This window comes from Mauremys reevesii, linkage group 5, assembly GCF_016161935.1.
Source record: "Mauremys reevesii isolate NIE-2019 linkage group 5, ASM1616193v1, whole genome shotgun sequence".
Taxonomy (NCBI): domain Eukaryota; kingdom Metazoa; phylum Chordata; order Testudines; family Geoemydidae; genus Mauremys; species Mauremys reevesii.
Genome location: NC_052627.1, coordinates 40,568,630 through 40,590,083, shown reverse-complemented (window position 1 = coordinate 40,590,083; position 21,454 = coordinate 40,568,630). Strand labels below are relative to the sequence as shown.

The 21,454-nt window shown below is 40.3% G+C and overlaps 1 protein-coding gene across 6 annotated transcripts in view; it reads left to right on the top strand.

Annotated features, from left to right (window-relative positions):
* Window positions 1-21,454, top strand: part of PRDM5 (PR/SET domain 5) — a 143,658-nt gene that overhangs the window by 10,503 nt on the left and 111,701 nt on the right. For all 6 annotated transcript variants that reach the window (XM_039542564.1, XM_039542565.1, XM_039542567.1 and 3 more), the window contains 2 exons: window positions 2,020-2,103; window positions 16,492-16,614. In XM_039542564.1, coding sequence (XP_039398498.1) covers window positions 2,020-2,103; window positions 16,492-16,614 — 207 coding nt within the window. The remainder of the gene's footprint in view (window positions 1-2,019; window positions 2,104-16,491; window positions 16,615-21,454) is intronic.

The window sequence follows — 21,454 nt, the reverse complement described above, 5'->3', positions numbered from 1 at the left end:
GAAGTTGCACTGATTTAACATCACACCTCTAGTTAAACCAGTGCAACATTGTGTGTGGACGCTCCCATGTCTGTTTAAACATAGCTTATATCAATTTATCTGGAACTACTTGAGTAAAGTTAAGCATCTGTGTAAAACTTTGCAGGATTGGGGCCTTGATGCCTTCTGTTACAGCAGAACTTTTTGGTATATGTCAATTCACATGTCTGTCTTTTTACACTTAAACTGTTCTCAGTTTATAAATCCAGTCTTTGGATACTGCTAAGTCACAGTTAACTTGTATCACTTTATTATACTTCAGCAGCGAATAGCCATTTCAGTTAGCCTTTACAAGACTGGAATACTTAACTTCTAGTATGGGAATTTCATCCTACCAAAATTAGTTTGGAGAAGAGAAGACTGAGAGGCAACATAAGTTTTCAAGTACATAAAAGGTTGTTAACAAGGTGGAGAGAGAAAAATTGTTCTTAACCTCTGAGGATAGGACAAGAAGCAATGGGGTTGAATTGCAGCAAGGGCGGTTTAGGTTGGACATTAGGAAAAGCTTCCTAACTGTCAGTGGTTAAGCACTGGAATAAATTGCCTAGGGAGGTTGTAAAATCTCCATCATTGGGGATTTTTAAGAGCAGGTTGGACAAACACCTGCCAGGAATGGTCTAGATAATACTTAGTCCTGCCTTGAGTGCAGGGGACTGGACTAGATGACCTCTTGAGGTCCCATCCAGTTCTATGATTCTATGACTACCTGGAAGAATTTTGAGGGACTGGGTATTATGTAATGTGGAAATGTGACTTGTATCAGGTAAATTGAGGAGTTTGTACCATGAATTACAAATCTTAAGGACTCTTCACGATATCGTTTTAATCTCTCTCCTACCATTTTATACAGTTGACCTTATATCTCCTGTATTTTTCTGCTGTTTCGAACAAACCTTGTCCCTGAAACTTCCTTGTTTTTCCCCGAGTTGGCCTTCTGTGAGTTAGTCTGAGAAAGTTACAGAGCATGGACGCTGAAAAGCCACCTAATCTGATTGAGTGTAGGGAGGCAGGAAAGGGATATGGTAGACAAGAACATATTTTTTAAAAAGTTAACATATACTACATAAACCCCCTTTTCAAGAGAATATTATGCCACAGAGCAAGGAACATAAAGCATTTCAATTAGGATAATGCCTACAACAAAAATGTATTCTGCAGCCCAACAATATACAAGGTCTGTTGCAAACTGAAGACACTATTATGGGAATAAAGTCCTAGTTAAATGGTTCACATGCTGGTAATGTGGTATGTTTGGGACAAAACTGTTGGGGGAACATATCAATTCATACTTTCATGGCATGTGTTGTGAATAACAGGTAATATTTTTTAAAAAATATTTTGTTTACATAGGCTGGAATTAAATTATAGACATGTACATGCTCAGTGCTACTTAAACAGATTTTTCTGTTTGTTCAAAAACCTCTGTGTTGAGTATTTTGATTTGATATTTCAAAAAGCAGTGTTGTAATCATGCAAATAAATTTAATGCAAAATCTATAGCTGTCAAATACTTTACCCTTTATAAGGATGTCTGTTGCAAAATACTCTCTTATAACCTTATGCAGAGATAATATTGGTGCTGACGTTTTGTAGTTCTTTATTAAACAAATGTGTCATGTGAATTTCAGCCTCTTTCAAAATACAGAAAAATATTATTTGCCAAGGATATATGTGGTAAGGGAAACTGTTGTAAAATAACAATGTCACAAAATATGAAAAGGAAAAACCCCAAACACATTAGCTCATTGTATAATAATGTCTGTAGTTCTACATGATAGACACTTAGCCTTAAATTTGCAAAGTGGTGTATGAACTTTAAGTTTTAGCCATCCAGCTCTCAGCTGCAACTCTGTTTAATGTGTGCTCCTTAGGAGGATGGGAGGCTGATAGAACAAAATTGTCTTTTTCTTTTGAAGCTAAAGGTGATACAAAAGATTGTAGTTTGGTAACTCATGCATTCTTTGTGTAATCATTATTTAGGGTGAAAAATTTGGCCCGTTTGCAGGAGAAAAGCGAATGCCTCAAGAACTGGATGAAAACACAGACTGCAGACTGATGTGGGAGGTGAGATCTATGGGGCCAATTCTGCAAACACATGTAGTGTTTGCTACCCTGAGTAATCCCAAAGTGGTATTGCACTCAGTAGAAAGCATTTGCAGAATTAGGCTCTTAATTACTATACTAAATAATTTATTAACGTTGAGGGACTATTTTGACCCCAAGTAGTAGTTCTTACAAAGCCTAACTTCAATATAAATGTTTCTTTGATTTTTTTTAAATATATTTTAAGGGAAACCATTTCCTTTTAAGGGAATAAGGAATAACACCTAAATCCTGCTAATTTATGAGACCCTAAGAATGAAACTGATTGCCATCCATGCTGAGGAATATGAAAAAAGTAAACAACAAGCAAGGTGAAAATCTGATTATGAACACTGAAGCCTTTTTTTTTAAAAAAAACCCCAACAACAACGTATGTTAGTGATAGAGTTAAGAGACTGTTTATTATGATTATTATTATTTTATTAAAATTTTAGCCTGACCATGTCCCTTTAAAAGCTGAACATATTGCAATGGAAGAGATTAAAAAATTATATTAGGGAGCAGGTTTGTGGCCTGATCATTGGGTTTGAGATACCTAGGATTAGGTCCTGTATTTGCTAGTGTTTGAAAAAGTTTTCAAACACTGTTTCAGTCTAACATGGTTGTAAGGCTTTTTTGGGCCCCAGCCTCATGCTGCTTTTGAACTGTTCCAGTTGTATTGTAGATCTGTGCTGTAGGTTAGTGGGTAATTGGCTCCTCTCTTCTCTCCATTCTGCAAGTGTAGAGGAAGATAAAGAAAGGAACTTGTAAAAGGGCCTAAAATTTGCAGAAGGGAAGGAGCAGTGGCTGCATGGCACAATCTCCTCAAGCTTTGGAGAAGCGTAGCTGGAGCTCTGTGGGACTGATGGTAGGGAAGAGCCATGGATCAGCTACTCTATGGCATGCTCCTCCCAAGATCCCACAGGTTGCTACAGAAAAACTGCATTACTTTTATATAGCACTTACCACGTTCAAGGTGTTTTAAGCAAGGATATTTGAAAGCAGTATTCAATAAATCTGGAAATGTTTCTAACTCTTCATTGATATGAATTGGGCACTGTGTTATACAGGTGGCTACCATTTTTTTTTAATGACAATTGCAGTACAGTATATAGCTGTGATGGGTTGGACTCCCCCCATCCGGGATGCCACCTGATGTACTGGGGTTTCACTGAGCCTCTCCTGCTCCACCAGCCTGGATTCCCTCTCCCTGTTTTACTGAATTAGGTCCTCCGGCCTCTTGCAGCACAGACACACAGGTATGGCCACACCTAGATGCAGACACAGACTGACATCAACTCTGTGAGAGAGGACTCACCCAGCACTCATGTGCATGCTCCTTTTGGGAAATAAACCCAAAATAATACTGACTTGCACTGTATAGAAAGATTTGCACAGAGCAAGCTCATAAAAATTCACCCTCTCCCTCAATGTGGAGAGAGATGTGCACAGCTTCTTGTCCCCCTCCCCCGTCATAAACGTACAGCTAAGGGTAGCATAAAATCCCTCCTTACGTGTAAAGGGTTAAGAAGCTCAGATAACCTGGTTGGCACCTGACCAGAAGGACCAATGGGGAAAGAAGAAACTTTCAAATCCGGGGGTAGAGTGGGAGGCTGTGTTGTTTTGGTGGGGGTGTTCTCTCTGGAGACAAAGGGAGAGACCAAGCAAGTAATCCAGCTCCCACTGAAATGATACATCTAATATTACAGAAGTAGTAAGTAATAGCAAGGAAATGCGTTAGAGTATCTTTTGTTTTAGCTTGTGAATTTTCCCTGTGCTAAGAGGAAGGTTTATTACTGTTTTTTTTTTGTTTGTTTGTTTGTTTTTGGTAACTTTCAAGTTTTGCCTAGAGGGGAAATCCTGTGTTTTGAATCTTTTGTTTCCCTGTAAAGTTATCTTCCATCTTGATTTTAAAGAGGTGATTCTTTTAACTTTAAATAAATTCTTCTTTTAAGAACCTGATTTATTTTTCATTGTTCTTAAGATCCAAGGGTTTGGGTCTGTGTTCACCTTTATCAATTGGTGAGGATATTATTCTCAAGCCTTCCCCAGGAAAGGGCTTGGGGGAATATTTTGGGGGAATAGGACTCCAACTGGTCCTTTCCCTGATTCTTTGTCTAAATCACTTGGTGGTGGCAGCATACTATTCAAGAACAAGGTGGAATTTGTGCCTTGGAAAAGTTTTTACCTAAGCTGGTAAAAATAACCTTAGGGGGTCTTTCATGCAGGTCCCCACCTCTGTACCCCAGAGTTCAGAGTGAGGAAGAAACCCTGACACTCCCTCCCCCAGATATGAATTGCATAAACTGGGTTATGTTATAAACAAGAAATAAGTTTATTAACTACAAAAGGTAAATTGTAAGTAGTTATAAGGGGTTGCAAACAGATCAAAACAGACTACCTTATTAAATAAACAAAAAATGCAAACTGAACTTCACACACTAGATAGGTAAGATATAAATTAGCAAATTCTCACCCTGAGTGATAAACAGGTTGACAGTTTCTTAAGGCACAAGTTGTCTTGGCTTTCCCAGGTTTTCATTCATAGGCTAAAAATCTTTCAAGCATGGGACCATCACGTCTCACAGTTCAGTCTTTGTTCCTTGGGTGTTTCCAGGTGTGGTGTTGTGGTGAGGACCTCCCATACTGTCATTTTCCTCCTTTTATATCTTCTCCTCACTTGCTGGAAAGCTCTTTTGCTGTGACCTGGGTCAAATAGTTCCCATTGTGTAGTGCTATCTCTGAGAGGTTTCTATTGTACACAGTTCCTGGGGTAATCCTTGTGCTTGTGTGCATTTCCCCAATAAGAAATTAACATTATTTAGCCTTTTTACTGTCATATGTGAAAGGCTGCTTGTGGGTGTTGTCAACCTCAGGACATGTTTCAGCAACACATACATAGCCAAACTTCATAACTTCACACATGACGATAGCACATACAGTCCAACTAGATATTACAGTCTAGCAGATTAAGACTTTTAGAATAACACCTCACAAGGCATACTTTGTATAAGACATATCCTAACTACATGGCAGTGAATATTGGGGTGTCACAATAGCTTTATGATAGTCCAGCAGGACAGAAAGCTCTGAGCTGCAGCCAGGCACACAATGCAGCAGTTTTCAGGTTCTCTCTGTGCTCCCCTGGTACTATTCCTCAAATGTAAATAGTACACAGTTAGGCCCTGATGTTGTAATCATATCCATGAAGGCAGAACCTTCTACCCATATGCAGTCCTACAGAAGTTAACAATGTTAGTAGGACTCCATGGGACCCAAAGGGGAATTAAATTCTGCTGGCATAGATCCAATTATCGGGAGAGGGCTTTTACTAAGAAAATTCAGCCAAATAAAAAAACGACTTAAGAGAAAATTTCTGCTGTTCAGTGCATATTAGTCTGCAGTTTTGATCTTGTTCCCTGTTAGTGCCCCTCAAAGCGACAATATGGCTGCTTCCTCCCTAAATATTTCTTGCCATCCATTTATATGGAGAGACTTTTTTTCAAGTTCAGTGATTGTAGTCCTGTTACACTAGATCCAGTGATTGGAAGCTTAATTTCTTTATCCCATTGAAGCTCTCCTTTTTAGGAATTTATAGCCATAATCAATTACAAATTTTAAAATTTGGCCTGGCTGAGGCAGGCAAAAAAGTTTCTGTGAAATTTAAATGGAAATTGTCACTAATTTTGTTCCATGGCATTTTCCTGAAAATTTCATTTTCTTTGGAATTTTTAATGCTCCAAAATTCCCGATTTTATTTTTCTCAGCATAGCTTGCAAAATTCACTTCTAAATGAAAATATGATTTTACTCATTCAAATTGTCATGCCTAAGTATTATGGCTGGCTTGTGGTCTGAAGATGGGGAGGGATAGAACAACATAGACAGGCTGATTTTCCACCAACTTTCACCTTATGAGGTCGGAGGCATAAAGGTTACTATAACTTTATTGTGTTGCAGCAGATGAAATGTCTCACTAAAACGGAAGTGAGGTTTTAAAAAAAAATAATTTAGTATTAACAGACACTACACACACAATATAACCTGGTCTCACCACAATCAAGCTATCTGTAAAAGCACACTAGAAATCAGATTCTGTCTAGCTAAACAACTTGTGAAAGAATGCTAAAAGTCAGTCTCATTATACCCCAAATCAATATAAATCTAGTGATGTGAGAACAGCAAAAGGTTCACAATTGGATGGTTTATGCAAGTCTGTGAAGGCTTTCACCACTGATTGGTTCTCGTTTTGACTGGTTATGAGAGAATATATGCAGTGCAAATACACCTATGCTCCTTCTTTGTATGAGTTGGTTCTATATTCCAGGAGAGCAACTGATAATTGTGGTGTCATGGCAACTGGCTTGATTTCATTGGCCTTCATCAATTTAAAAAAGTATACATTTGATGTCACTTGTACTGAATGGTATCGTAGAACTTTCTCACTTTTTCACTACATTTCTACAGGTTACCTTCAATCAATAAGATATCCTATCTGGGGTAGACTTTAGAACACATTGGGTAGGTAAAGGCACCAAGATGAAGGCCTACTAACTTAGGTTGCTCGTGGAGTGCAATAATCTTTCAAATGCCTTGTTGCTAATGTTTATATTGAATGTATCCTTTCTTTGTAAGGCAAAAAATAAAAGCCAAACATGTGTTTATTCACAAAATTAACATGACCCCATTGATAGCAAACCAGAAAATGAGGGTTTTTTTCGTGAGTTCTAATACCATTGCATGACATCTTACTCCAGCCTAGTTTTGAGAGTCTTGAAAAGATCCCTGTATACCAAATTTTATGATTTCCTGGATGTTTGAACCCAGGCAGTTTGTGTTTACTGGAGTTGATCTGAATACAAGTTCTATAATGTAATTTTAGTCATGCTGAGTAGCCTGGAGTTGAAATTTGAGGCCAGGAATTTATAAAGTAAAAAGCAGCTGAAAAGTCAGGGGAAATGTGTAGTCTTTCTGCTGGGCTCACCTGAAAAAATATTACCAACATACACCTCTACCTCGATATAACGTGACCCTATATAACACCAATTCAGATATAATGTGGTAAAGCAGCGCTCCGGGGGGCAGGGCTGCATGCTTCAGTGGATCAAAGCAAGTTCAATATAACGTGGTTTCACCTATAACGCGTTAAGATTTTTTGGCTCCCTAGGACAGTGGGGTAGAGGTGTACGTTTCCGGTTGTGCACCATATGTAGTGGTCTGTGCTTGATCTGTGATGAGAACAACATTCTGAATGAGTTTTTTTTTTTTTTTTTTTTTTTAAAAGGTCACGCTGAAACAGAACTGTACTTCCATGTTTTTCTTTGGTCTTTGTAAAACATAGTACTTAAAAGAATTATTGTGTTCCAGTGATCTGCAGTAATTTTGTTAAATAACGATCTGAGAATATCAATATTTGTGATTGTTATATATAGCAGAATGTCCTTATTCTGCCTGCAATTCCTATGCGACTTGTACTCTTTTGAAGAAGTCAAACATTTACACTTGCTCATTCAAGAGACTCTCTAAAGGATTGATACAAGAGCATCCTGGATTCAGCTGTCAAATTCAACTCAGTAACAGCTGCAGCTTGCAATTTATTATTGAAGAGTTAAGGGGGTGAAAAAAAATGTAGGGTAGATAACCAAGTAGTTAGAAATAATTTAGAGAAAATGTTTGAGTTGTATTTTTTTTAAGTATCAGCGGGGTAGCTGTGTTAGTCCGGATCTGTAAAAAGCAATAAAGAGTCCTGTGGCACCTTATAGACTAACCAGGGCCACCCAGAGGATTCAGGGGGCCTGGGGCAAAGCAATTTTGGGGGCCCCTTCCATAAAAAAAAGTTGCAATACTATAGAATACTATATTCTCGTGGGGGCCCCTGTGGGGCCCGGGGCCTGGGGCAAATTGCCCCACTTGCCCCCCCTCCCCCACCTCTGGGCAGCCCTGAGACTAACAGACGTATTGGAGCATAAGCTTTCGTGGGTGAATACCCACTTCGTCAGACACGTGGTGGAAATTTCTAGACTGATTCTTGCCTGCATATTTATACCTGCCTCTGGAAATTTCTACCACATGCGTCTGACGAAGTGGGTATTCACCCACGAAAGCTCATGCTCCAATACGTCTGTTAGTCTGTAAGGTGTCACAGGACACTCTATCGCATTTTCTCTAAGGTCATCAGTCTCTTGGACTAACTGCATGTCATACCGTTTAGATGCAACTAATTTTTGATGATGATCTGTGAAAGAGAGCTTTGGCCTCCTAATTTTTAGGGCCACCGAAATGCCCTGATGGAATGTATATATTCACACGCTGAAGTCCATCTATTTTATTTAGAATATAATCCAAAGCATGGCCATTTTTAAACTTTGCTTTATTTGCCCAAAGGGAAAATAAAGGCAGAACAGAATACTCTTTGGGCATCATATTATTTTACATAACTTTTTACCTTGGGAGGCTACTTTAATGTTACCCCCAGTATTTGTTTTCTGCAGGCTATGTGGGAGGGGGTAGGTGTTCTCTTGCATACATTTTCTCATTTTCCCAAAACCAAGCAAGTGGCTTTTCATTTTGAGTAATGTTGGAATATGGCAAATGTTGTTGTTTTAGTATTGATTTTTGGCAAACATTAATGCAGAGAGGACTGGAAGGACTTAGTCCTTTCCAAATTTCCTGACAAACCATGAAGAAATGTTGGTCAGGATAAGATGGCACATAATACACTTATAGCAATGAACATTATATAGTTTAGGTTTGGCTTCTGTCTATCTGCCAAGATAATGCTGTAAATTAAATATGAGAGGAGCAGACACATGCTAGAAATCAGTCTTTTTATGGGAGCTACTGCTTATGTTTATTTATATTAGAGAATGAAATGAGCTTTTGTTTCTGCTACTTACTCTCAACACTGTTGCAGTGACAAATTGGTTACAGTTATAAGACCTGACTTTCATTGACCTCAGTGGGCTTTGGATCAGACCGCTAAATGTTTCTGTTCAAGGTATGAAAAGTTAAAAGTTTGTAATTAATCTTTGGTAGAATTATATCATCTTTCCTGCTAATCAGAAATGTGAACTAGAATGGGAGAAGTGCCTTTTATACACAATGCAACAGCTCACAATATTTCTGAGATTTCATAGAAGAAAAAATCTTGAACTGAAGCTTGTTATATTTTCTTGCTCAGAAGATTAATGCTTGCAATGTCAGTGAAATGGGATTCAGCAATGTAATGTGAAGTTCTTCTATGACATGATGGAACGTTCTTCTGATGCTTTTATTCTTTAGAGAATTTTTACATTTAAGGCATCTTCTAAAATGGTTTGCTTTAATGGCTCTGTAGGCAGCTTTGTTTACTCCTCTTTCTAGAAATATTCTTTGTCTATTTCCCCTACCATTCTCACAATCATGCACATAAATGTATGTGCCTGTATTTAAAATCACCACCACATCCAAGCTCAAACACTGGAAATAGGGTTTCCAGTTGTTTTTCCCTTACCCTGATTTTAATTTTAATTTTCAAATTTTGGCATCAATTTTGAATCTTATAGAAATGCTTTTGGTGGGGTTTTATGGTCATCCTAATTTGACCAGTAATAATTTTTCTTATCACAATTTTTCATCAGTTATTTAGTATAGATTCATGTATTTTGTTAAGTGCTTGGTTTAAGCTTGATTTTTATCACCGTTACTCACTTTAGCCCTAATCAAAGATATTTACTTCAGTGGTCTTTGGAACAGGCCCATTGAGTAGCACCTTGCTACACATTTAGTCTAGTGATTCCTGCGGGACTACTCTCGGAGGAGGTATGGCTTGTGGTGAGTGAAGAATCAAGCCCTTAATTATTAAACTTCTTTAAAATATTAAATGTTTTAAAAATGGCTTTAAAAATCCGGAGTTGATTGAATTAAGTGTTAGTACTCCAATTTAAACTTTGTTATAGTAGATCATACAGTACAGTTAAGTGGATCCTTATACATAGGGCCCTACCAAATTCACGGCCATGAAAAATGCGTCCTGGACTGTGACATCTGGTCTTTTCTGTGCTTTTACCCTGTACTACACAGATTTCACAGGGGAGACCAGTGTTTCTCAAACTGGGGGTCCTGAATCAAAAAGGGGCTGTGTTGGGAGGGTTGTTTGCAAGGTTTTTTTAGGGTTCATGGTATTGCCACCCTTATGTCTGGGCCGCCTTCAGAGCTGGTTGGCCAGAGAGTGGCAGCTGCTGACTGAGGGCCCAGCTCTGAAGGCAGCAGCGCAGAAGTAAGGGTGGCAATACCATACTATGCCCTCCTTATTTCTGTGCTGCTGCTGGCAGTGGCTCTGCTTTCAGAGCTGGGCTTCCGGCCACCAGCATCCGCTCTCTGGCCACCCAGCTCTGAAGGCAGAGCCGCTGCCAGCAGAAGCGCAGAAGTAAGGGTAGCCGTACTGCAATCCTCCAGCCCTTTACAATAACCTTGCAACCCCCTACAACTCCTTTTTGGGTCAGGCCCCCTACAATTACAACACCATGAAATTTTAGACTTAAATATCAGAAATCATGAAATTTGTGATTTTTTTTTTTTTTTTTAAATCCTATGACCATGAAATTGACCAAAATGGACTGTGAATTTGGTAGGGCCCTACTTGTACATCCTTACCTTTCTCTGGAGAAAGATCAGCAAGATATTAATAGAAAATCTGAGAATTTTCTTTTAGAGACATGAAATTGATCACATAAGTCTCAGTTATTTCATTTATTGTAAAAGAAATTTGACTGAATTAACTCAGTAATGTATTTGACACCACTGTGTTCAAGCTCAGATAGATATTTTCCAGACATTAATATGAAAAGTGTGCTATCATGCACTGCACACTGTAGATATCTTCATGCATTTTAGATATCTGATTATTTATAATGCTCTACTAGGATATTACCTTGCTGCCACTGATGCGAGAACATCAGGCTCCACCTGTCTGCAGATTTGCCCTTCTGTTTAGAGGGCTGCGGGCGGGGAGGATGGGGATCACGTCCTCTCTCTCAGTTAAATTAAATCCATTCTACTTGTTCATGGAAAAACTTTTCAATCAGAGGACTGATTTTACAAAAATAATTTGATTGCAGTGTAATGGTAAAAGGACACGCTTTTTGGCCCAAATATTGAGTTCCATTTCCAGCTCTGACACTGATGTTCATTGTGACCTCAGGCACATCATTTAACTTTTCAGGGCCTCATTTTATCCATGGATAATATTGTAGATGCCTGAATACTTATTTACCTCACAGGGGTCTTGTGAGGTTTTAAAACACTTCAAGTTTGACCTTGTTAGGAAACCATTTTAAAAACCATTTCAGCTGAAATAATTGCCAACTCTGTGCCTGGGGTATACTGTTGTTTGAATGTTTTTGAAAATCCTTTCTTGGACTACGAGGCCAAACATCACTTGCTGATTTTCAGGAATTGTACTTAAAACTTGGCATATCATTTTGCTGGACACAGACTAGACCCATTATTACCAAGTTGGAAAATATAATTTCAAATATATGTAATGATTCATGCAGTCAGGTGTCAGCACCCTGTTTACTGGCAAGGTAGGGAACATGAACATACTGCCACTAGCAATATAAACTTTGTCTTCCTTTAAATAGGTTTTCTACAGTCTTTTATGAATGGCCACTATTCAGATATATATTTGGGGGTATGGAGAACAGGCAATGCTGTGCTGTTACTCTTTGCAAAAGGCTCCCTTGAACACGTCCAGTCTGAGTCTGTGATACATGTGAGTTTCCCTGGTTAAATATTCTTCTTCCATCGGTTCCATACAATTCCCTGTTGACAATAGTAGTGGCAGGCAGATTCTCCTGCAGCCTCTTGTGGGGTGGTTGGACATATAGGGAGCACATCACTTCTGGTCATAGATTCTAATGCCAGAAGGGACCATTGTGATCATCTAGTCTGATCTCTTGTATAACACAGGGCATAGAACTTCTCCAAAATAATTCTTAGAGCTGATCTTTTAGAAAAACTTCCAATCCATGACCCTTGGTAAATTGATCCAGTGGTTAATTATCCTCACTATAAAAAAAAAAAAAGCCTTATTTCCAGTCTGAATTTGTCTAGCTTCAACTTCCAGCCATTGGATCATGTTGTACCTTTCTCTAATAGATTGAAGAGCCCTCTATTAAATATTTGTTCCCCATGTAGATGCTTATAGACTGTAATCAAGCCATCTCTTGATCCTTAAAGTCTTGTGTGGGAATGTGTCACCATTGGTGGGTGGATGGGGATAGGGGCCTTTGGAGCCAGGAAACCCTAGTTTATGTAGAAAGGGTTGGGGTAGGGTAGTGAGTATCTCTTAGCTGAGGGGATTATAAGTGGAAGCCATTTTCCCTAGGGTGGTGGTGGGGAGAGGGCAAGTGTAGGCTCCATTTTCCATTCCAGTATTGGCTCCTGAGGCTCTAGTGCCTGCCTGCCAAGCCTCAGTCTGAGGAGGAGAGAGACAAGCTGCTGTGTCTTCAGGACTGTTGCCCAACTGCTGCTTGGCACCATCTCTTGTCTTCCTTTGTCACTAGCACAGCTGGAGCAGCTGCTGTGGTGTGGGTGAGATACTGAAATTACATAGTACATTTCTTATGCTTTCCTAATGGCACTGGTGGGGTATGAAGGAGGGGAAACCCCTTTGCTACAATGGCTGCAGCTGTGGCAATTATGAGCACACCTGCAATACAGCATCTGTCTGAGTGTCAGCCATCTTAGTTTTATCCCCTTGGATGGCTGAACAGTTTTATCAGCACATCTGAACATAGGATTTTAGCACACATCTGTGAAAACGTGTTTTCGAATGTCTCCTACTCCCCCAAATGTAACTTATTCCTGTGCTCCATGTTCACACCACTAGGCGTGGGGGCCAGCCAAAGGATTTTAGGGAAATGATTCTTGGAGGTATACCCCAAACTTAATTACTGACGTTTACATTGTCTGCATTTAGGTTCCCCATGCCTCAAACTGTAGAACTGGAGTCCAGCTGTTTGTTCCTTGTGATTGATTTGCACTAGTTTACAGTTTTAGGGCAAGGATAAGAGCTGGAGGCATTCTTTTATAAATAAAAGTTGTTTTCTTTCATGGGGCTCAGAGGCTAGCTAGCTCTGTTAAGAAAAGGCTCATATGAGCCCCCGCAGGCTCATCAGTGAGAACAGGGCATCCGTAAATGTCACTAATCCAGTCCAGTGTAACATACAATGTTTTGAATATATTTTTCTTGACTTTTTCTCTGTTTCACATCTGTATATTTAATGCAACATTATGTCTTTATGAGGTGAAAAAAGCAATAGAAAATCAAACACATGTCTTCAAGGGTTTTATGGGATTATTTTGGTCAATAGTTTCCTTATGTGTTAAATCCTTGATGCACATTTGACATCTCTTCATGCGTTGGCAGGCACTGAGAGCGCCCAACTGAGATGACTGTAAAACTGAGATGAATATAAATTCTTCCAATATAATTTGAGGATTAAGCAAATGAAAAAATAGATTAAAAGGAAGGTAGAAGAACATATGGATTTTATAGAATGAACTTGATTGTTTCTATTTTGCAACCCAAGTCAAGATCTGATGAAAACCTTTCTAGGACCAGCTTGGTGGGCTTCCCTGACTCCCACTCTTGGTAGTTATTGCCAAGTCCCAAAGCCATTAACTTGTCTTTAATTGCTCAAAGATGTAAATCTGTGCTGTTAAACATTTTCATACAGAGATTGTGTTCTGTAGCTCACATATTTAGAACAGTGTGGGCATAGCAATGAACTATCGTGGTGCTCACTTATGGCTTTCAGGTCTTTTTAGGCTGTGAGTACAACATAAACTTGTGCTATTGTGGAAATACAGAGTTTACCTGTAAAGTGTGATTATGTGAATTTCATCTATATTCTTAATCCAAGCAGACATATTTTGTCACCAAGCCCCAGATGTGTTTTTAGAATGAGGAGTGAAGAATAGTTTAGCCAGTTGAAACTGCAAGTGGAAACATAAGTATTTGCATTCTGCCAACCTGAGTTGGAATGTGGACAGAACACCAGGGATGCTTGTGGAAAAAAATGCTGTAGAATCTTTAGTGATCTCTAGCAGTATATGGCTTTGTAGGACAAGAACATTTCATGCACTAAACCTTCTGTGTGGTTCTCCCATCCATATACTGACCAGGCCTGACCTGAGAAACTCAGACAAGATGGCCTGGTTACAGATCAATAAACCTTGGTAGAGAGGTTGATTTTCCCATCACTGGCATTTTAAAGTGGAATGAATATGATGTGCAACTGATGAATGAGTGATCTTGTGCAGGTAAAATGTACCTTTCATGATCCAATGCAGTCTTTTGAAGTAGCCCCTTCACTTAATGACTCATTCCTTTGCACTCTAATTAAATAACTTACAGCCTTTCCCTTGCATATTACATTAATTTGATTTTTATCATATCCTCCACTGCTCAGGTGAAAGTTCAGCAGGTATAATTTAAGATTGAATGGTGACCATTGGGGCCACATGTTTATACTTTATGTCAAGATTAGTATAGAAAACAAAGCTTAAGGAAGTGAAGGGATTCAGAGGAGATGCACAGTATGTTTGTACATGAGCCTTGACTGAGGAAAAGGCCCTGGAAATGATAGAAGACAAAAATATAATTGGAGGATTTAATGAGGAACGTGTTACAAGAAGAATATGACTTTATGAAAAGTATTTGAATAAGTTGGTAGGAGAGATGAGATTCAGGGGGACAGAAGGCTACAGCTCAAAGGTAGGAAGTATTTGGAGATGCAAAACTAGACAGAGCTAGAGAGGTGGATTTGGGACACTATGGGCAGGATGGGATCACCTAGAGAGAGAACGTAATGGGAGAACAACAAGGGAACCTAGAGTGATGGCAGCTATGAGAAGAGGGGAGGATGAAGAGCTACTAAGGGAAGAACAATATGGCAAAAGGAGAAATAGGAGGAACAAAAGCTCAGGGAGAAGGAGAAGGAGATCATTAGTGCTGAAGACAGCTCACCAGTGAAGGGATGCAAGAACAGAGATGTGTTCTCTTAGGTTCTTAGAAAAAAGATGATATTGGTGGCCTTGGTGAGGTAAGTATCTGTGGAATAGAAAGGTTGGAAGCTACATCAGAGGGGATGAAGGAGTGAGTTAGAGGAGACAGTCTGCTCAGATGTCTTAGAGAATAAGGGGAGGAGAGAGATAGGGTAGATTAGATTGGGGAAAAAAATCAGGATAGACAACAGGTGTATTTTGTAAGTGGATAGGAAGGAGCCAGAGGGAAGCGAGCAGGCATAAAATAAATTGGTAGGGAGGGAATGAGTGGGACAAGAGACAGGAGGTGAGGCCAAAAAACTAAGAGACAGTAGGAGTGAAATCTTGGCATCAGAAATACGTGAGGGACACATACCTCCATATTGGTGCACATAACAAAATTCATGTGGTGGGGGTGGGGCTGAGGGGTTCATAGTATGGGAGGAGGTTCAGGACTGGGGTAGTAGGTTGGAGTGTGGGCTCTGGAGTAGGGCCAGGGATGAGGGGTTTGAGGCGCAGGCTCCCCTGGGGCTAAGGCGGGGAGAGAGGACTCCCCCCAGCCCTCTCTTCCCGCAGAAGCACCTGGGCTAGGGTGAGAGGCGCCTCTCCTTGCCTCGGCAGCTCCAGGACTAGGGCTGTGGGATAGGTGCCTCTCCCACCCGCTGTGGCAGGTACGGGGCTGGGGGAGATGTATCTCTCCCTGCCGCAGCCCTGAGCGCCTGCGCAGCACTTAATAGGCTGCTGCGCAGCTACGCAACATAGAGGGAACATAGGTGAGGGAGGTGAATGAAGGTGGAGTGGGAGAGGAGGAGGATGTAGTAGCAAGGGAGGAAGAGGAACGTGCCCTTTTGATTGTATCAGTTTTTGTTTTTTGAAACATTTGGTAAGATCCTAAGCAAAGAAGGAATAGAAGGAAATATGTTTGTGGAGAGTCAGAGGGAGGAGGCAGATTGGCGTCAGTCAGGAAAGAGAGAGGTAGAGTTCAGTAAGGAAGAGATTGAGAAAAGAGAGAGTAAACATAGTGGAAGAAGCTGACACGATTGCTGGAGTTCTGAGTAGTATATCCACCGTGAGATATCATAAACAGATAATGCATCATGTGCTTGAAGGCAAAAAAAGTGTTCGCCAATATCTGAGCATATGTGCTGAAAGCAGGATTCACCTGCCAAACATCAGGTGGACTGGACACTTTCAATGTCTTTGTTCTGTATCTAAAACATACAACAAAAATTAATCTAGCACTTTGTTTTTTTTCTTTACATATAAGATTTAATCTTTCCCCTTTCTCTGAGATACTGTTTCTGGTGTTCATTTTGTTCAATGGTTTTTAATATTTCAGGTTCGAGGGAGTAAAGGTGAGGTCCTTTATGTTCTGGATGCTAGCAATCCACGATATTCTAACTGGCTGCGTTTTGTCCATGAGGCACCATCACAGGAACAAAAGAACCTGGCTGCCATCCAGGTAAATTTGTTGAATTCTTACCATTCACTTCATGTTATTAATCTGCTTAAGGTTTGTTTGTCTCTTGTTTAGCCTTTATCTCTTGCAGTAAAATTGCAGATTATAAGAAACAAAGCAACTTCAATACCTTTCTTTCCCTGTCCCCTCTTTTGGGAGGTAAGTGTTTGTCCTCAAAGATGTACCATAAATAAACATTTCACCACTAACAAGCCCAAGGACTGAGGGCATTTTAAAGCATCTAGTGTAGTCTTTGAAAGGTTTTAATTAAAATCGCTGATTGAAGTTGCTGTACAGAATTTGTAAACCTCTAAAATCCATTTCTCTTTCCATTTCTAACACTGTTTATATTAAAAAAAAGTTTGAATTCATGTTTCCAGAATAGTTCATGCAGTACAGCTTGTGTTAGATTTTCTCTTTACAGCCCTGTTTGAGCTAGGTAGCTAAGCCTCTGTCTAACTTCAGTGGTACTATTTCTATGCTTGAAGATAAGCATGTGATTATATATCTAGCTGAATCAGGGATAATTATTTAGGGGTTTATCCTGTATTCCTCGCACCAAACTCCCACTAAAATCTTTAGCAGTGCTCAGAGAAATCAGAATTTTTAAAAATATTTTTCAAGCAAATAGTCAAAGATATAAAAACAAACAAAAGATATTTTAAATATTCCAGTTGAAGCTTTAAGAGATTTAATGGGTTTGCAGGATTACCAGAAAGTAGTAATTGATTAGTCATTGCAGAAGATCTAAATGATTTTTTTCACTTTTCATCACAGATGTTAGCTATATACCTGCTCTTTTGAGGTAATAAAGATGAGGCATTGCCAGAAATGTAGGGGTCAAAAGAGGGAGATGCAACTTAAATATATTGTGTAGCGCAGCGTTTCTCAAACTGGGTCCCTAGGGGTCCACGAGGATACTCCAGGGGGTCCACAAGCCCTGCTAATCAACTCCTCCCCTTCCTCCCTCAACTTCTCCCCCTCCCTCCCAGCACCTCCTGAACACCGGGGAACAGTTCCCCCGCGTGCAGGAACAGTTCCCCGGCGTGCAGGAGGCGCTAGGAGGGAGGGAGAGTAGCAGGGATGGGGCATGCTTGGGGGGAGGGGGCAGAATCATGTCCAGGGCTGCTGGCCCCACTGATCAACTCCTCCCATCCCTCCCAGTGCCTCTAGTGGGAACCAGCGGCGTTCAGGAGGCGTGGGAGGGAGGTGGAGGAGCGCTCAGGGGTGGGGGCAGAAAGAGGCGGGGAAGAGGAGGGGCAGGGGTGGAGCTGGGTGGGAAGAGGTGGGGTGGGGGCAAGGCCTTGGGGGAAGGAGTGGAGTGGAGGTGGGGCCTGGGACTTGGGTGTTCATGAAACAATTTAAAATCAAAATGGGGGTCCTTAGGTTGCTAAAGTTTGAGAACCACTGGCGTAGCGTGCAAGTTGTGTGCTGTGCCCACATGGATTCAGTTGGCTAGAGTGGGGCTCTGTATGGGCCTAGCAGTCCACCTGTATGCTGTATGTTGCAGAACTGAATAAAAAGTCACAAGGTATAGATGATTTAATACAAGAGTTCTGAAATAATTTAGGAATAAAGTGCATGAGCTGCTTATGAAACTACGCAATCTCATTAAAATCAGCTACTGTTATTAAAATCAGGTAGATGAATGGGCAACATAATGGCAACTGAGAGTCGGAGTGGATGGTTCACTCCTGGGGTATCAGCAGGACCCAGGTGGATCCATCCCCAGAGGAGCCCAGGGCAGTGCGGCACGGAGTGGACTGTGGATCCTTCCCCTCCCTCCCCATTGCCCAGTGACTCTTGGTGCCGCAAGCTCCAGAAGATTTAAAATATATGGGGCTGCAACCAGCTGAGTGTCCAGGCCAGGGCTGGACAGCAGTGGGGTCAGCATGCTGGGAACCCCCAGTGATCAGGGAAGGAAGGAGGGAGAGAGCAGCAGATTGCTACTGGGATAAGGCAAGGCAGGGTGGGGCTGCTTGTCCCTGCCCTCTCCCAAATCATTGAGACTGTCTGCTCAGTCTCCATCTGTTGCCCTGCCCTGACTCAGATACCTAGCCAGCCCCGTGCCCCTCCTCGCGCCCCCTTGATAACCTTGTCATGCTCCCCCGGGGGGACGTTCCGCAGTTTGAAAACAAATGCATTAGAAGGAATAGTTTGAACGACTCATGGCCTTTGCTGGATTCTAAATTAACTCGAGCCACTCAGCAGAAAAAGAGGGGCATCCCTGAGCGGAGATTTTAATTGAGCTGGCTGCAGTATACAATGTTTAAATAAACCAACGGCACAAACAAAACACCCTAAGAAAGTGTTAGGTTGTATAAATAACTGAATAGAAAATAATACTGAAAATATTATACAATTTGCAAACTGTATAGCCTCACCTTGAATATTGGATTTCGTTTTGGTCTCTCTGTGCCAAAACCAGGGAGAAATGGAAGGAGTTGAAAGATGGGTGACAAGAATGGTTAGAGGCATGGAAAGACTCCCGTTTTAGGAGATATTGTAAAGATTGGGACTGTTTAAGTTAGTGAGGAGACAGAGTGGACATGATAGAGGTATAGGAAATAACGAAAGGTAAATTGGGCGCTCCTATTTCCAAGTTGCCTTATAAGTCTTTGGGCATCATCAGTAATGGTATACTAAAAATCCCAGATGTTTTACTGATTTGTTGTACCCTAAGGCCCCAGTACTGCACTTCATATATGTGCTTCACTTTACACAGTGTGAGTAGTTGGAGGGACTACTCTCGGTGCATGAAGTTCAGTGCATAAGTCTTTGTAGCACTGGAGACTTCTTTAATATATAGGATGCCAAAGCTCTGACATTCGGTGTAATTCACGAAAACCAGCCCATACTCCTTTAATATGGAAATGTTTTGGTACTCTAATGTTTTTACTGTTATGCAAATTTTGGGCCAATTTCTGTAGTTACTCCAGGCACTGGATCAATGGGAGTTGTGTTTGTGGAATGGCTCGAGTAATGGAACCCTTATTTATTATTAAAGCTAAATACAATATCTCCCTGTATAGCCTTTGTGACAGACTGACAATTTCCTGCAGTATCCTGAATGGACTTTATTGAATTAAGTTAAACCTTATTGAATTAGTCTTTGGAGTTCATTGTACTAAAAATGTAATTATGTATGTGTTGTTGTACAATTGTATGTATTTCCATGGTGAGGGTAAATAGGAAAATAGCAGGGGGTCATTAGGCAAATTCACTCATGTTGTTACATCTCCATAGAAGCCACCCCCTGGGAAAGATATGCATCTACTTGTTCAAACTGGATTCTCCAGGAACCCACTGACAAAGAAGGTTTTTGGTTGAGTAGCCTGGTTTTTAAACTGGCTAAGGGCTTTCTTCCTGATTTAGTAAATGGACAGGGCCCTGGTCCACAGAGGCCCTGATCTTAGGGTACAGTTGGACTGAGCCTTCTAGAATTCATGTTAGGGTTAAGGTTAATTCTGGTAAGCTTGTTAGCATGTGTGGAGGTTTATTGTTTTTAATATGTTTTTTCTGTAATGCTTTTAAGCTTAAGAATAAAGTAGGCTTGCATAGGAAGTCTGTGTGGTACTTGTAGCAACTATACTTGTTATCCATCTCTAAAGAGAAAGCAAGCAGGTGTCCTGGGGCAATCTATTTTTGCTGGGAAGTACACAGTGAAGGCAGGGAACTGTGCAGCCTGGAAGCACCCCTGTCAGAACTGGGGGAGATGTGGGTCTCCAGTCAGAAAGGCAATGGTCAGGGAATTGAAATCCTGAGCGTGGGTGCCCTCGCTGAACCACTGAGGGGAAATACAGATGTGGTTTCCCTGAACTGTGGCAGCCTTCATAAAGATACTGCAATGATACTCTGTTAGACCATGTTTTGCAAGCATTGCAAATAGGACATTTCTTAAATTCACTTTGCTGATGTAAATTAACTTTGATATCATTAACTCCAGTTACTTAGCTGCTGCTGCTACTATTACTGAAACTTATTACTGAAGTTACATTGCTGAAAAAGCTGTAAAACAATTAAAACATTAAAATCATTCATTATACAGATTATCTGTATCAAACACAAGAGAATCCTAATATTAATAGTTCAATTGAATAAAGTGGAATATGTTATCATAATTACATAGAATACAGGGCTAATTTTCTAATTAACAAGAGAAAATGAAATATTTAAATTCAGATGGGGTTCCAGACCTCTTGTTCTAACTGGCACATTGTAATTACCCTCATGAAACGTAGAAATTCTCATAATGTTAACCTCTCAAGACATTTTTATTGTATGAGAAGGAGGAGTTCTTGTGGAATTTGTTGGGATTATAAAGCTAGTACTGGATTTTAATTTTGTCTTTCTAACCCATTGTTCAGTTTTCGGATTGTGCTATGGGTAAATGCTCTAATGATGATTTTTCATCACCTCAAACTATGTAGTTAGGAATAAAGATTTGTTGCTGGTACTTACGATGAGCTATAAAATATCAGAATACTGGTAATTAGAGAGCAAATATGGCTTAGGACAGAATGCTCTCTTGGTATCGTGACTGCTATAAGCTTATCCTAACTTTGATTGCAAAGGGTACTTTACAGTAGCTTTTTTTGAAGTCCATTACAATATCCCACAGGAATGACCAGTAATGCAAACAGATGCTAAATTGCAGCTCCCTTCACTGGCAAAGCTTGTCTTTTCAATTTTCATAGAATATAGGTGGAACTTCTTGATCTAGACTGTGGAAAAACCACAGAACCAGGTTTTGTCATGATAATTATTGCAGAGTAGTATCATATAAGGCCTTACGCAACGTAAGGGTGACAGAATGAGCCTGATAGTCAATTCAGTGTTTGTA